At 34.5% G+C, this 17,618-nt stretch overlaps 1 protein-coding gene across 3 annotated transcripts; it reads right to left on the bottom strand.

Annotated features, from left to right (window-relative positions):
• Positions 1-907: 907 nt before the first annotated feature.
• Positions 908-17,422, bottom strand: LOC128681123 (neural/ectodermal development factor IMP-L2-like). 3 transcript variants are annotated; one of them, XM_053764756.2, is made up of 7 exons: positions 16,796-17,422; positions 7,081-7,244; positions 5,041-5,210; positions 4,356-4,518; positions 2,417-2,616; positions 1,982-2,117; positions 908-1,345 (listed from the first exon to the last, which is right to left on the bottom strand). In XM_053764756.2, the coding sequence occupies exons 2-6, from the start codon at positions 7,193-7,195 to the stop codon at positions 1,986-1,988; spliced, it is 780 nt and encodes a 259-aa protein (XP_053620731.1). In that variant the 5' UTR covers positions 7,196-7,244; positions 16,796-17,422; the 3' UTR covers positions 908-1,345; positions 1,982-1,985. The 3 variants fall into 3 exon arrangements, with proteins under 3 accessions (XP_053620731.1, XP_053620729.1, XP_053620730.1); XM_053764754.1 differs by lacking the exon at positions 16,796-17,422 and adding an exon at positions 12,759-12,893; XM_053764755.1 differs by lacking the exon at positions 16,796-17,422 and adding an exon at positions 12,811-12,891.
• Positions 17,423-17,618: the final 196 nt, after the last annotated feature.

Raw genomic sequence — 17,618 nt, 5'->3', positions numbered from 1 at the left:
ATTTAAATGCAGTTTTCACTAATAGATAGTGTGATTCCGGAGGAAGGTTTTGATGTTATAAGCCGAAACAGACCGCCTTTAATTAAATAAATATAGTGTATATACTATCTATCAAATTTAGAAGTATGATTAAGAATAAAATATGTTATATTCCATTGTATAATAAAACATTTATTAATTCAAATCACAGAAGACCGTATAATGTACTTACGTTTATATAACACTAATACTCACTTTAACATATATTAAATACACAAATTATATAATAACTTAAAATAATTAAGTACAAAATAATTATAAAATAAATAGTTAAAATAATTTTAAATTAAATGCATTCTATTCTTAAAATTAGATCAAAAGTCAATCTGTACATAAAAATGAAGCTCGTTTTTTGGTTAAATTTATGCAAAAGATATATAATGATATTGATGCTAAAAATATTAAACTGGATGTTGTCATTCAAAAAAAATCGGTTCTTTATACAAATTTATGAAAGGAAATATATTTTTTTTATAATCTTTAAGTTATAAATAAGTTAGACGAATTAAACATTTGTTAATGTATTGGTGATATATATATATAAGAAACTTCATGATAAAAAGCTGTCTTCAAATACTCAAGTTACAACTTAAGTACTTAAAATATATCACACCTTACATACATCTTCACAACTTAAATCTAAAGGTGCGCAAAGACTCATAACATTCCCATCACCAAAAGGGTACAGTTTCGAATGTTAAATGTCTACACAACAGGAAGATTAATAACAGAGGAGGGATTTTAGTTTTAATGTTAAGACTATCGAAAATAAAATTTTCTAGTGGTCTACAAGTCTATTGGGAATAAATTTCCCAATAAAACAACTCAGTATGAATACTAGGACTAAACAATAATATAGACGTCACACATTTGAAACTATCAAGAAGCAAAAGTATTTTCATACCTGAAATTACAACTAGAATTGATCATGCATAGTTTAACGATTGCTACTATTTTAATTATTTATTTATTTTCTCTACACTAATATACATTATAGGATTAAAATAAAACACCGCGACAAATTGAGAACCTCCACTTTTTTGAAGTCGATTAAGAAAGAAAAGGTGTTTGTGTGTATAATATAAACATTGGAATTGCTCAACAAATGTTTGTCATTTAACGAATAGTTGTAAGGAATATGATAGAATTTGTCCAACATAACTGTCCCAAATTCTTCATGCGAACGCTCCAAGTCTTCGCGCACCTTAACAATAAGTTAAGTATTTATTAAGTCAATATACACTTAAGTATAGGAACATCGATCTTGTATCGGCGGGTCACTGTTGGTCGGCGGAACTATGCACCACTGGAAAGAGTGAAATGTATTTGTTAAACCATTTTTGGGTGCAAGCTAACTCTTGTAATAAAACGAAAGTAAGTTTGTTGCCTCTTCACGCTTTATTTACTTAACCAATTTAATTTAAATTTTGCATGAATATTTACATAATGTATCTAGTTATATAGTGACAAAAAGAATCATGACCGTCCAGTAAACCATCGAGATAATAACGCATTGTCATCCAAACTAAAAATGTGTAAAACATTTCAGTTCAATTCGCGTTGAAGATATCTGCTTCAAAATTGAGTTACAAGATTCCACCCGAACATATATTCAAGAAATTCAATTCACGTCACCGTCAGAACATTAAGAAAATGACTGAGCCGCAACGTGCCCCGCTACACTGTCCTAGGAATCTACACACCAAATTTCAGCTTTCTATGCCCAGTAGTTTCGGCTGTGCGTTGTCTGTCATTCAGTAACGCAAAAGTTTATAATAGATGTAGGCTTCTTCGATTCAGGCTTGCCCAGTGAGGAAGTCACCAGGTATTTCTAGATTGTAAGCTCTCTGCAGTATATGTATTCAATTGCAGATTTTGTAAAAATGTTCCTACTATATGTTGCAGCAAATAAACAATTTTTTATTTACGTTTTCATGTATACCTGTTTAATCCTTGCTCATCGGGTACACAAAAGTGTTAGTGGTACTCTCTCCATACATATTCTTCACCGTGCAGCTGTACCCGCCCATGTCCTTGAAGTCCAGAGACGTGATGAGCAGGTCTCCTGACGGTAACACCTGGAACAAATTGGAAATTTTATATTGTACATATTGATTGATCCATACATCCATACTATCCATACTAATATTATGCAAGCACTGTCGCCGAACTCACGACACATTTCAGACACTTGTTTATGAATCCGCCAAAGTTTGGCAAACTGTTAGGCGACAGTGTGGAGCTGGCATTATAAAGAGGAATTTTTTAACGACCTCGGTGGCGCAGTGGTAAAGTGCTTGCCTCTGAACCGAGAGGTCTCGGGTTCAATTCCCCGGTCGAGTCATGATGGAAAATGAACTTGTAAAAAGAAACTTACCCTCATTTTCGGACTGGCCTGCGTGACCTCCTCTCCGTTGAAAGTCCACAGCACCCTGGTCTTCCCGTAGCTGTACGCCCTGCACGGCAGCACGAGACTGGTGCCCATTTCCTGGAATACCTCCAGGTAGGAATATGTTGGGATTGGTCCGGTTGCCCTCTGAAGTAAGGCTTCGAGGGCTGTGATTTCATCATTTGCGTCTGTAATAAACAAGCGTGTTATAAAATATATCGTCTTATAATGCTGCGTCTATATATGCGAATGCGCGAGCAATGAATAGTATTGTATGAGTGCTTTGTTTACCGCAATAAAAGATCAGCAATGTATATCGAATTCGCTAAGTTCGGTGAACTCTTAGACGACAGTGTGGAGCCGGCATTAAACAACTCTCTATCGAGTGTACTAAGAGACATAATATGTATATTGCTGGTTTACATAAACGCACGTCATTGTCAAAACCTATAGAGAACAAAGGGCACGACGGAGCTGCAACATGCTGCGCGGCAATGGGGCATGGCTCCAACTTGACATACATAAAAGTACAAAAACTCCTAGGAAATTATAATCGGCAACAAAATAACTTGGTGTCAATTTGCTTTAATATACTTATAAGCATATATTTCCTAAGTTACTGTTCTTGACATAATTAAAATAAAGTTTTAATTATATTGGTAAAGTGTGTTGTGTTTGAAAGATAATCAGCAAATGCTGATCCCTTACCTTTTAAATAAATGAAATGTTTAAATTGTAACAAAAATCAATAAGCTAAAGATATAAAAACTCATGAAAGTTTAAAATAAAAAATAAAAAATGGTTGCCTGTAAAGTCGGTTTTACGGGCGAAGATTTTACGTGACAACGTCTTTTTACGCGCGCGGCAGACCGATCATAATTGAGTGGGAGAGAGACGCAAGGCATTCGGCGGGCCTCTCTCTCGTTCGGTGACTCATCGTAACGTTACCGGGCGTTACACTTTTTCATAAGTGACTCCCAGCCGCAACCTAATTTAAGACGTTGTCACGTCAATAGATGAAATTGCTTTGCTGTAACGTATTCAATGAAAAATTAGGTACTTCGTACGGAGTACCTACTAACTCTATAGTCTATAGCGACAGTGTACCTATAGCGTGCTCCCATTGCTCAATTGCACTGCGACGTCCTCCATCATGGACGGACCAACGAAGAACAACGTAGAAATTCTTTGAAGTTTCGTAATAATAAACGTATAGCAACGCTCGTCAATGTCAAAACAACGGGACACGATGGAGCTACAACGTACTTACTACGCGTCGCAACGCAACGGAACAATGGGAACACCCCATTTTCTATTGCGGGTTTGTCACTGACATGAGTTGACGTACGTCGAACCTTCATACAATTTGCACAGTTTTTCTGTTTTCTGCGTTGATCTAGAAGCATATAATAATGCTTTTAGGCTTTGTTCCATGGACTGATGTCAACATTTAACGACCTCGGTGTTAAAGTACTTCCTTCTGAATCGAGAGGTCCCGGGTTCGATCCCCGGTCGGGTCATGATGGAAAATGATCTTTTTCTGATTGGCCCGGGTCTTAGATGTTTCTATAATATGTATATGTTATAAAATATAGTATCGTTGAGTTAGTATCCCATAACACAAGTCTCGAACTTACTTTGGGGCTAGCTCAATCTGTGTTATTTGTCCTAATATATTTATTACTAGATGTTGCCCGGTGCTTCGCTCCCGTGGGAATTTTCAGATAAAATATAGTCTGTAGCAATCTTGGATAATGTATCTTTCTAGTGATGAAAGAATTTTGGAAATCGGTTTGGTAGTTTCGGAGATTACCCACCTCAAACATACAAACTCACAAACGCTTACCTCTTTATTATAATAGCATAGATACTATTATTGTAACAGTGGATGTGGCAAGGTCGTCAAAACATTGATTAAAAAATGTACCCTCAACAAACACAGTAGTTGAAGCCATCCTCTCAATCCCGTCAGATGTCGCGACACACGTGTAGATGTCGCCACTCGCGGCCTCGGTCACAATGTATAACGACTTGACTCCTGTGATGCTCGACGGGTGGACGCTCATGATCTCATTTGCGCTTTCTTCATACTGGAATCAGGTGAAAAACTTATTTAATCTAGTGTATAAGTAATGGTCGTTGTACGAAACTTGATACACCAGGTCTTCGTCATCTCTTTGGTTCAAGGCCATCAAGGGGTGGGTCTCAGCTCAGAGAGTTTCGACCGCTGCGGCCAAGATGTCATTATAATTTTTCAAATTTAAAAAACGACAAGATTTATTTTGTACTATTCGACTTTAAAATAATTCATCTGTACTAATAGTAATGTCAATTTTATGAACGACTAGATGTTGTCCAGGGCTTCGCTCCCGTGGGAATTTTGAAATGGAATATAGCCTATAGCAATCTTGGATAGTGTACCTTTCTAATGGTGAAAGCCTCACTCATAAGCCACGAAGTGCCTCAAACAAACAAACTCACAAACTCTTACCTTTTATAATAATAGTATAGATTGATTTTGAAATATTGCTTCCTCAAGAAATTGAACGGATCATAATGACAGCACGGCCGCAGCGGTCGATACGTTCTGAGATCCACGTCAATACACTTACATCAACAATAGGTTCGCCATTCTTCAGCCACTGCAGTGTTGGGGTCGGGTGCCCCATCGCCTCGCACGGCAGCTCAATGCGTGACCCTCGCACCAGCCTGGCCCTCTCAGGTGGAGCTCCAAGTATGGACACAAAGGATTTTAACATCTTCTTCTTAGGAGTTGTGATTACTGAAATATAAAATAATGAAATACATTAAAAATGGTAGCTGAAAAAAATGTCCGTACAGTAAACCGTTGAGAAATCGTCGGGAGCCGATTAATAATTCATTGTCATATTCATGGGTCATATTCATATTTTTTATTCGGTAACCGAGTGCTCAAACTAAATGTGTGTAAAAAATTCCATCTCAATCCCCGAACATACATACTTACATACATTGCAAGTTAAATAAAAGTTTGTACAAAATTGTTGGTGTTATGATAGATAAGTAGTTATGTATTAATAGTATTGGCAGTATCACAAATCGCTCGGAAACTCAATCTGTGTGATTTGTCCTCATTTTGACCTTGCTAACCACTTGGTAAGCAAAAGCCGTACAGCGCACCACATATAATATACCTAATGGTTACCATACACAATCCTACCACTCCGAATCATGTATTTATGTATCAGATCGATCACAATTTAAAATAGGTACCTATTTCGCAGACTGGTGACTTTGCAAGTCAATACAAATCTGAGCGTTGTGAATACAAAATGAGGTTCTGTATCGAATTCTTTACGGTGATTTTGTTTAATATCAGCAAATTTCCCATTTTGATTGCCACAAATGAATGATTTATTACCAATTTTAAATTTAAGATTTTGTGCGTCTAATTTCGAAAATTTAATTAGTGATAAGTTGGACTGACATATTTTTTTGTCACTGGGTATTAGATAGGTGGGTATGTATATTCCAAGGTCCAGAAAAAAGTATCCGTGAATCTTCATCTTCACCCATCCAACTATCACAAAACAATCTTTACTCATATTGATGTGCAAAAGGACAAACAAACACACACTTTTACATTAATTTATTATAATACTCATAAGTACCTACTTAGTATGAATGGACTAACATCCGTCTACAACAGTACTACAATAGTCTGGACACATCCTGTGCAAAATAAAATCGGTTTTATTAAATTTTAATTTTGATTTTTAATTTCGTCAAAAAAATATATATACGTAGCTCAGCTAAGTTACCTATATACTACCTATATACTTTATTGTCAATAATTTAAGAAAACCTTTATGTAAACCAAATGTTAATTTTGTTAACATTTGTAATTCTTAATACCTTTCTATACAATTCAATATTCAATAAGGAAATTGTAATAAAATAATTTAAACATAAAATTCTTTTACCCCTTCGTCCGTCGTTATTTTGAGCAATACTTGATATTTCATATAGTATTCAAATATTCATACTTACTTCAGTTTTGAATTTCATGACTTCCTTTTACGTATATACTCTATTGTATGTTTTGTCACGATGTTTAATGTACATATGCATATGGAATTATGAGGAATATACTTATTTAACTTTTTATATGGATCAATTACCAAAATTCTCGGCAATTCGTGGGAAATTCTCTTGTGAATGTAAGTTCCCTCCTTCTTTACACTTTGTGGGGTTAAATAAGCAATAACTTTTTTATGCTATATTTTTGTCGAATAAACATATTTACATTATTTCTATAGGCATATAGAATGAAATGAAATACGCTTATTCGACAAAAAATATTATTAGTAAACTAATAATAACACAACTATTCGAGTTAAATTGAGATTAATTAACTTTTAGACAAGATATTGTTGAAAAAGCGACCAGACCAGCATATTGCTGTGGAAGAATATTAACTATAGTGCTGATTTTAAGCTGGCTATACAAGCTCTCAGCGTTTTCCCGGGTTCTTCCATAGCCAGGGAGCGTCGGACCTCAGGGTTTAAATAGACTAAATTCGTCTAACAATGGTAAACAAAACCTATTCGTTTTTCAACGCTTTTGACGGGTTTTTCGACAGAAAAATAATAGAATAAATTAAATGGACTCACCATTTGGCTGTAAAGTGTTGTCCAATAAGTTTTTACTGCCAATCAATGCAGCGCTACTATGCGCGCACTGTAGCGACATTAGCGCGGCGGCGAGTAGCGAAACTAAACTGATCATTTCGGCTATTCGATTGTAGATGTCGCTAGTAGTTGAGTATTCAGATGATCTGTAAGGTGAAAAATAAGGGTTATAATAAATAGTCGAGGAGTTCCCTCGTCGGGAGTCGATCCCAGCCGGTTCTGGCTTATCACATTAAAATGCATTTTGCCATCAGAGCTAAAGCCACGTGTACAATTATAACTGACATTATTCTCAAGGAGAGGTTGACTTTAGGCAGCGTCAAAGCTCCAAATGCAGATGCATCTCTCTCTCTCTTGCCACTAGATGGCGGGGTAAGTAGTCGTAAGGTAATGTCAGATGCCTTTAGGCGACTTGAATAAAATCTGACACCAGTGTTAGCAGATAATTATCTCTCTTTCTTTTTGATGAAAGATTTTTTATTGTCTTTTCGCATCTGTATATATATATATACTTAAAAGGTTTTTTTACGAGAACTCCGGTTTTTGGGGCATCACAGCCTAGAATGCAACTTAAAAAAGAGAGAAAGAGATACGGCTCAAGTTTAAAAAAGGCTTTTGTGAGAAGGGTTGATCCTCGAAACTCGACACACTCAAGTTAACATTCTACTCATATAAAGTCATACATACTAATTGTATGTGTTATCCCTTGTATTTGTCCTATGTAGTTTATGATTAAGTAGGTACCTATATATTTTTATTTCTTTTAAATTTGTTTTTTTTTTTCAACAGTTTGTCTAGTTTGTTTTACATTCAATCACAAGCACTGTAATTGCCCTTGTTTTGTAAATTTATTATTTAACATGTGGAATAACGAAGTGGGTTATGTAAGTACTAACACTTAATATAAGACCATTTTGTTAATCTTTATTATATAACTGTTTGTTATTCTTGTATAAATAAAAATAAAACAAAATCATTAACCTATTTATAATGTTTAAGCCCCGACGCACAAAGACGAGTGTTTAACGTTTAACGTGCCTGTCTGTGTCTGTGGCATCTTAGATCCCAAACGGATTTTTGGACAGAACGGATTTTTTGTGTCATAGATAATTTTCTCCCGAGTGTTCTTAGCCATGTTTTATGAAAATCGGTTCAGCCGTTCAAAAGTTGTAGCGAAATGAATGTTGGAAGTCGGGTTTTTTTTTTTAATTTGTCTAACAAATAAACTTATAAAGACAAACAAAACTACGATATAACAAGCTACGGTGCCACGTACACAGACAGACAGACAGATACACCAGCGGTCAAACTTATAACACCCCTCTTTTTGCGTCGGTGATTAATAAAACAATGTTAAATAAGTATCTAAATTTTATCGCACAAAGCTAAATACAATTTAATAAAAAGCAAATATTATTTCCGATAAGATTACTCAAGGCCCATTCAATTCATATCGTCTTGTATCATTATATGAGTCACCATCATTGATGTCCACGAATTCCAGAGTGCTTTTGTGTTATGCAATCAAAATCTGGTTGTATGCGATTCGACAAGTGACTGGTGAATTTATTAAATAACAAGGCATTCCGTTTTGCGCACCAATTCGGACGGCGCCGATGCGATTCACACTAGTTTCTTTGGGTGTATTTCGGTACAGAGATACTCTAGACGAATAGTTAAAGTTTCATATTAATTTTATTGTTCCTTGAATCGTATGAGGCGACTTTCTTTATTGTATACGAAAACTAAACTATACCCCTACTAATATTTATAAATGTGAAAGTTTAAAGTATTCACGAAAAAAATATATACGTAAATGTTTTTTTTTTTTCTTTACAATCTGTTCTTCCTTCCTTCCGTTTAATATTATTATATAAACAATACCATGTCTTTTGAAGATTTTGCGTCAATTTAAATTAAAATAGACTTTTTATGAAATTACTTTCGGTACTGTGAAGATTTGTTAACCTGTTAGCACTCCTAAGAAGAAATAGAGTGTACGCGGATTTGGATGGCCACCGTTTTTAGTTTAAGAAATTGTGGCAACTATGTACGAGAAATAAAACTTACTAATCAAATCTTTTATCTAGATTTAGCATAATTTGTATTAAATCACTTTTGTCGTCAATAAAAAATTGTATTTGATAAAAATGTGACGGTGGCGCTAGTGTGCCAGTTTGCGCCCTCTGGTGGTGTTCTTCGATTCGGCGTTCTGAATGGAATACCACGAAATAATAAGCAACTCATAGAAGTTCAGTGGTGTAGTGCATGCAACTTCCACAATTATCTGTGACCGAAACGGTCACGGATGGGTGACCGAAAAATGATACGACATAAGAGTGTGTTCGGTAACATTCTTGGCAGTGACGTCCCGAAACCAGCTCCTAGGCCTGTACCTATACCCGGAGAGAGACTCCAGCTCTCCTAATGTTTCCATATCAAAAATAGCTTCAATCCAATATTCCTTTTGACGAAAGAAGGACAATTAAACAAACAGATATTCACATTTATTATACGAGTACCTATTATTAGCATAGATTATGTAATAATTCCAATAATATTAGTACGGATAGTATTCTACTTATACTTCTGCTGATGATACTAAAACAAAGGTATTCGGCGATTAGTCATTTTAGACTAAACACAATTTTCAATATGCTACCGTCTCGATCCGCAATATATGTTTATATTATAAGGCGAAGTCCTCACATGCGTCTGTCTGTCTGTTCGCTAATAAACTCTAAAAGTACTGCACGGATTTTGATGCGGTTTTCACAAATAGATAGCGTGATTCCTGAGGAAGCTTTAGGTGTACAATTCATTATGTTTTTACCCGAGCGAAGCCGGGACGGGCAACTAATGCAATATAATGCCATTACAATTACATATCAAAGACGTGATAATATCTCCGTAAACAAGTTTATTTGTTAGACAAATGGAAAAACTTCCGACTATCAATATTCATTTAGCTACAACTTTTGAACGGCTGAACCGATTGTGATCAAACATATCTAAGAACTACCGCATAAAAATTAGCTATCAAATAAAAAAAAAAACTCATCCAAATCGGCTCACCCGTTGATGAACTACGGTGCCACGTACACAGAGGGACAGACACACTTAGCGGTCAATCTTATAACATTCCTCTTTTTGCGTTAGGGGTTAAAAATCTACAAAAAATGAAATAAGTAAATTTGTTTCTAAATTCTGTATTTTTTTAACGATAATTTTAAATTTCCAAAAACAAAAGATGGCACAAACACATTTAATTAATATTGACTTCAATTTCTCGACTTAACTAATTGATTTATTTGTAAATAATAAAAAGGTGACATGTAATGTGTAATTTGTAAGTAAGTTGACAACTAGCTGCCCTCATGTTCTCTGTGCCCTTGCAGGGCGTCATTTGTACGTTACATATAAAAAACATCTTTTGACGACCTCGGTGGCGCAGTGGTAAAGTGCTTGCCTCTGAACCGAGAGGTCCCGGGTTCAATCCCCGGTCGGGTCATGATGGAAAATGATCTTTTTCCGATTGCCCCAGGTCTTGGATGTTTATATTTTAATGTATGTTATAAAATATAGTATCGTGTTGAGTTAGTATCCAATAAGTAAGTCTAGAACTTACTTTGGGGCTAGCTCAATCTGTGTGATTTGTCCTAATATATTTATACGTATTTATATTTACATATAAGTAAAAACTTGAAACTTGTGACTTGCAATAGATAAATCTGGATCTGAATCTAGACAAATGGTTACTGTGCAACCTACCACCATTTCAACAGCCATCTGGTGGCCGTTATGCACTAACTATGTAAACGCCGTTACCCGTTAGATTAAAACGTTATTTTTATAGCGTTATATTAAATTTTTACGAGTTTTAGAAGCGATGGCGGTGTAATGGTTAAGACGCCCGTCTATGGGTCGAAAGGTCCCAGGTTCGAATCATGAGTTTGTATACCAATCTGACTCACGTATAGTTGTTTTCATCGACCACCACTTGCTTCCGGTGAAGGAATACATCGTGAGGAAACCTGCACACTGGTTGATTCTTAACTTGTGTGTGAAATGGAGAAGGCAGAGGCAAACCACTCCATTAATAACCAAGAAAGTTGTTGTGTGTGTTTCATTCCACGTAATGACCACGACCATCAGCCCTCATGAAGGATAAAGTTTTTACTAATTCTTTCTCCATGCTGTGACGCCTTGTAGCCAGGCGTTTAAAAATTGATTCAATTTTGGTTTTAAGACTGGCCGCATATCTGACGTGAATCCTCTTTGGGAATACTGTTATTCATTCTGTTCTTTTTTGTTTTTTTTTTCTTTTATTGTTTCTGTTGTCTTATTATTTAATTATATCTCGGGTTCTAAGTGATATATCGCAATTAAACCTATACCCGATAATTTATACCATAATTTAACCATAATTTTTATATATCAGAATTTATGTTATCTTTCTGTAGACTATATAATATATATCAGTAGACTATCCGCTATGAAACTATAAAAACCACATCAAATTCCATCCAGTAGTTTTTGCGTGATGCGCGAACAGACAGACAAAAACTCTAAAAAATATTATTTCACCTTCTAATATGCATAGATACTTATACCATAAAGATAGCCCGTGACTATTTTTCTTTATTATCTCCTATGTATACATATCCCACTTAGAGTTTTATTATATTATGTATAATAGACTAGCTGATGCCCGCTTTTGTTAAGTCGTCATTTCTATATTATTCCTATAGTTTAGCGGTACCATCACAGTTCTCCTTCATGTGTTCCAGTTATCTAAATCTTTTATACCCTATATGTTGCCCAGGCTTAATAACAAAAAAAATTTATTCGAATCTGTCCAGTAGTACCGGACATTAGCGTGTACAACCAAAAAAAATTTTTTTTTCAATATCTTATTGTGACTCTATCGCCTAATTTTGTTTTTATGTATTTACATACATTGAATACATTTGTATTCGATGTACATAAATGTTTTATTCTACTGTTTATTTAAATATGCATTGATAACAAAATTTAAACAGTAACTTAAAGGCAACGGCGAACTTATCCCATGAGTGGATCTCTTCCAGTCAACCAGGATTTGATAGATATAAAAGATAATTTGTTTGGATGTGTGTTGTATTTCAGAGGTATTGGTTTTTATGACATCAAGAAATATTTTAAATTCCAATCCAGCCAATTATGTCTTTATCCAAATCAAACTGTTTCACACTAATAAAACTAAACAAGTCAAAAGTTCAACACACGTTCAGTAAAATCAATTTTCTAAAATCGCTGGAGAGCGACGCATGAAAAAGAACGTAAATTGAAAAATAATACTAATATTCAGATTGCTTATAAAATATTTAAATTGGTCGATAAAGTAATCAGATCTATGTAATCTAGCTGCATTTTTTTTAAATGACAGATAGTTTTCTGTCATTTAAAAAATGCAGCTTGCAAATGGAAGATATCTTTAACTGGCACATTAGAGAAAATAATTCAAAAAAGTGGACAGACTGAAATTAATTAGACTCGACTACAACATATTCTTAGTAGGTACATTTGACATCACGCAGCTGTGTGATCAAATTAAATTGTTTTATGAATATAGTTCCAAAATTGGAATATTTAAAAAGCCTTCGAAAAATCTTACGCACCTTACACTGAATTCCCGTAGTGTCGAACGAAAATCCGAATTAAAATACGTACCGCGTATAATACACTATCACAAAACACCAAATTACTAACAACAGGGTGTGGACGTCTTTGCCTCACGTTTGAGTATGAAGGAAGAAATGTAGGAGACTCGTATATATACTGTCGGGACACATGGCTACAGATTCCCTGTGGTGGGGGCCGGCCCTACGCGGTTTGGCACGGGATAAAAACTATAAAAGGCGCCCCCCTTTTTTTGGAATAAATATTGTGCGATTGTAAGTTGTTATCAGCAATTTTATCGAAACAAATTAGAAATTTAACATTGAAATTACTAATTTGTAAACATATTATAAGACAAAGTCCTCTGCCGCGTCTGTCTGTTCGCGATAAACTCAAAAACTACTGCATGGATTTTCATGCGGTTTTCACCAGTAGACAGTGTGATTCCTGAGGAAGGTTTAGATGTTTAATTTATTATGTTATTACCCGAGCGAAGTCGGGACGGGGCGTTAATTAATTTATAAATAGAATTAAACAACTCAAATAGCAGTTTTTTGATGATCTTAAAAAATCCTAAAAAAAACATTGTTTGGCAATTTAAATATAGCTATTCCAAAGGTATTAGTAAAGGTAAAGGTTTTGGAAATCACTTTATGACGCCTTCATAAAGTACCCTATGGTGATATTATCGCATTAAAAGTAAATATTGGGATTTTGGTGCCCCCAGTAACCTTCGCCCAGGGTAACAGCCGTGTGCTAGGGCCGGCGCCGTCTGCAGTGAGTGGTGACGTGATGTGAGACAGGGATTTGTAGATAAGACTTTGTGACATTAATTCTGATGCGTGTGATACCTTCATGTTTGTAGGGTGAACTTTTGAACTAAGCTTTAACTCAATTAATCTATGCCGGTTTCAAAAATGGGTTTATTTATTTAACTCGTCTATCATCTCTGTGTAATTTTATCATAATCTGTCTAGTTATTATCGGTTGATTATAAACAACAAGTTTGTTAGACAAATTAAAAAATCCCCCAAATTTCAACATTAATTTCAATACAACTTTTGAATGGCTGAGCAGATTTTCATGAAACATGGCTTTAGAACACTCAGGATAAAATTAACTATGGCACAAAAAAAAAATAAACGAAAATCGGTTAGTCCGTTTGAGAGCTACGATGCCACGATACACAGATACACAGGCAGGCACGTTAAACTTTTAACACCCGTCTTTTTGCGTCGGGGATTAAAACATACGTTTTATATACAATTATATTCACTTCTAATTGAGAAGATTTAAAAAAAATCAATTGTATACTGTACAGACACTACCATATTTAGCATGATAATTTTGTTTTAAATCTTAAATTTAATAAAATTTCTTTTCAATGTACATACATTTCTTTTTAATTATTATACCCGTTTAAATGTAAATGATATATTTTAAACTACCTAAATTCATCAAATTAATTCAGGTATTGATTAGATACGAATAATGAAAACAATTTATAAACTGATCGATAGAAGAGTTCACCATTTGATCAAAATATCAATGAATATATTAAGTACAGTCGCCGACATGTTAAAAACTTCACCCGTGGAACGTCACAATATTATGATGACGCGACTGTACTCGTACTTCTAAGAGGTGTGGTCCAATCGTGATAATATTTTTTTCTCAGTTTCTCCATTTGACCAGACGCACACACGCACAGTGGTTCCATTATACATTTTTCTTATATAATTTATTTTTATAATTTATTTAAGTTACAATACATGCGCAGCATGGTGCACTATGTATTCTAATATAAGACCTATTATAGGTATGTATACACATGTCTGACAAAAATAAACATTATTAATATTTTTTATATGAAAAACACAAGCAATACCAACAAAAATCTATATAGGTTTATACGTGGTAAGGCGAGTCACTACTCATTACAATTTTACACAGTTAATATATTAAGAAAGCATTAATTTACATTTGGCATTGGTTTCTAAATTATTTTCTCACATATAATGTTAGGGTATTAATTCAATATGGATGGCAGAAAATACCCCCACATTCTTTTGCCGTGAACATTGTTTTTTTTTTCATTCATTCATTCATTCATTCATTCATTCTATACGTATAATAAAACTGTAAGTTTCCTAACGGTTAACGCACATTCTCCGAAGACATGAACACTTTCGATTAAATTCTCTTTCAAATAAAAAAAATACAGATTAAAATCGGTTCAGTCGTTTGGCTGCTACGATGTCACGGACAGACATACAGATACACAGACACGTTGAATTTATAACTCGCCAATCGTCATCTACCCCTACTCCTCTTTATATCGTCGGGGGTTAAAGAAAAGGATCGCGCCGTTAATCCATAGCCACACAAATATTGTAAAGAGAAAATATTTATATGTTATTTTTTTTTGTAATGATAAACTTAACATTTGCTGGGCCAATTTTGATGATATTTTACACAGAGATAGACGAACATTTGAGAAGTAATATAGGCTATTTTTATTAGGGTTTTAACCAAGCGAAACCGGGTCGGGCCGCTACTATACTACATGTGATTATATTATGGAAACCTTCACCTTGTATTGGACGTCATTACGTCGTAGACACCGCCCATTAACAATGCAACGGATATACAAAGTTGCATCATTATGTACGGCATCAGCGTGCAAGGGATGCTAAATAGTGGGGTTAGGGTTGTTTGCTTAGTTAAAATTTACAAAAGATAAAGTTGATTTTTTAAAGTGAAAACTTCTTTAGCGGCGTTATACACTTTTTGTGATCGGTAAAAAATGTTAAACTCGCGTCAGGACACGCGCATTACCTGATCGATAACTTGTAAGACGTTAAAATGCGCAACGTTAATATTCAAGTTTTCACTTCTGCCAGCACTCCCGGATTGCAACACGTTTTTTTTACTAGTTTATATTAAGTGTTTATCCTGGCGTTGATTAGTGATTTTATGAAAACTATATATAGGCTATGTCTGCACATAGTAGACAATAGCTGCGCCCCGGGGCTTCGCTCCCGTGGGAATTTCGGAATAAAAAGTGCCCTATGTGTTATTCCAGGTTATATTCTACCCGTGTACCAAATTTGATAACAATCCGGTATAGTAATCCAGTAGATTTTGCGTGAAAGAGTAGAAACATACATTCTCACAAACTTTCGCATTAATAATATTAGTAGGAAGGATTAATGAAAAATAATTATGGGGGGATTCGATTCGAAGTGAGACGCAGCGAACCAATCACATAGCGCTATTGTGACGCAACGACAACCACACCGCATTGTGATTGGTTCGTTGCGTCAGACTAACTCTTATCTCACTTCGAATCGACTCCACAGCAATACGTGAAATGCAAACCCGCACCAATCCCTCAGCTATTAATTATCAACTACTGAAACTGATAGATAGGTAATTTGTTAAATCCATACTAATATTATACAGAGAAAAGATTTGTTCGTGATAATTTTATGGAAACCCACATGATAAAATCCATTATATATAACTAGATGTTTCCCGGGGCTTTGCTCCCGTGGGAATTTTGAGATAGAATATAGCCTATAGCAATCTTGGATAATGTAACCTATATCACTCCAGTAGGTTTCGTCAATCTCTGTGCCAAATTTAATCAAAATCGGCAAAAGTAGTTTTTGTGTTTATTCATTACAAACAAAAATACGTAAATCTTTCTTCTTTAACGTCAACTTAGAGGTAATATGACGACTATAATAAAGGGGATATGGCAACTGTTTTCGTTGTTCATGAAAATATGTGAATTTTCGAAAAAAAAAGAAAGGAAAGAATATTATTTGAAAAATAATGTTTGCGAATACAAATAACGTATTAATTTCTATTAATATTAATATATGGGACTGTTATGTTTATTTATTAAGCCTTTTAAAAATATACGTTTACATACGAATACAAAAAGAATATTTTTATCCCAAGTTGATTTGACCGATCGACCAATTAAACCGCAAAAGTGCGCAGTAACATACAAAAAGGTTTTACTTACGTGCAAATAACTTGTACGCTGATTTGTTGTAGTTGAGCACTTTACTTCCATAACACTTAAAATACCACACATCCAAAATCCATATTCATTGCAATATCACCTCTAATACCACAACTTAAAGGTTAGTTTACTGCACAACTCAAATTACTTGTTTCTGTTCTTTTTTTTTTCAATTATGGTTTCAATCGAATTTCGAACCAAAATCTAAATTTGATTAAAGGATAAATATGTTCAAATAGAAGGAATTGTTATATTATTTCATTACAAAAATTATGTCTTCTCTAGGATGTAATGAAAATTAAAAAATAAACTTGCATCGTCGACACTGGCTGAAAAATTCGGCTGAAACTTTATTTTTAAATCTTGCTTAACCCAATATGAATATTTTGGTCAATCTCTATACGGTGGAATTTATTAATATCACGTGATTAAAATGAATCAGAATTTGGCGCCTCGCTTCTGAGAATTTACGTGCGTAATAGTTTTAAAATTCCGAGTAAGTATAACTTGGAAGAATTTTTGAGTGATCAAATTTAACACACTTATTTTTAAGGGCTTAAGGTTGATAATTGTAAGGTTTTATATTTTTTTAATAGTAAGAACTATGTACACGTGTAGCTTATCTGTATGAATAAACTTGATTAGTTGAATGAATGGACAGAATATGTATTTATGCGATGTAATTTACGACTTGTGATGACATAGTGGCATTCGTAGACAAGCATTGTTTGTGTGTTTGAATGATTTTAAACAGGCAGTTATTGTAGCGTGTGGTTCGCGCCCTAGAATACTAGCGTTCGATATCATTCAGTGGAGGTCTTGG

Source organism: Plodia interpunctella, chromosome 26 (genome assembly GCF_027563975.2).
Source record: "Plodia interpunctella isolate USDA-ARS_2022_Savannah chromosome 26, ilPloInte3.2, whole genome shotgun sequence".
Taxonomy (NCBI): Eukaryota; Metazoa; Arthropoda; class Insecta; order Lepidoptera; family Pyralidae; genus Plodia; species Plodia interpunctella.
This window is presented reverse-complemented; position numbering and strand designations above follow the sequence as displayed.

Excerpts from the sequence above, each read along its gene's own strand:
- LOC128681123 (XM_053764756.2), bottom strand. The coding sequence starts at position 7,195 with ATGATCAGTTTAGTTTCGCTACTCGCCGCCGCGCTAATGTCGCTACAG. Across the intron at positions 4,519-5,040 it reads ATGGCGAACCTATTGTTGAT|TATGAAGAAAGCGCAAATGA; the intron begins GTAAGTGTATTG and ends ACCTGATTCCAG. Across the intron at positions 2,617-4,355 it reads AACTACTGTGTTTGTTGAGG|ACGCAAATGATGAAATCACA; the intron begins GTACATTTTTTA and ends TGTTTATTACAG.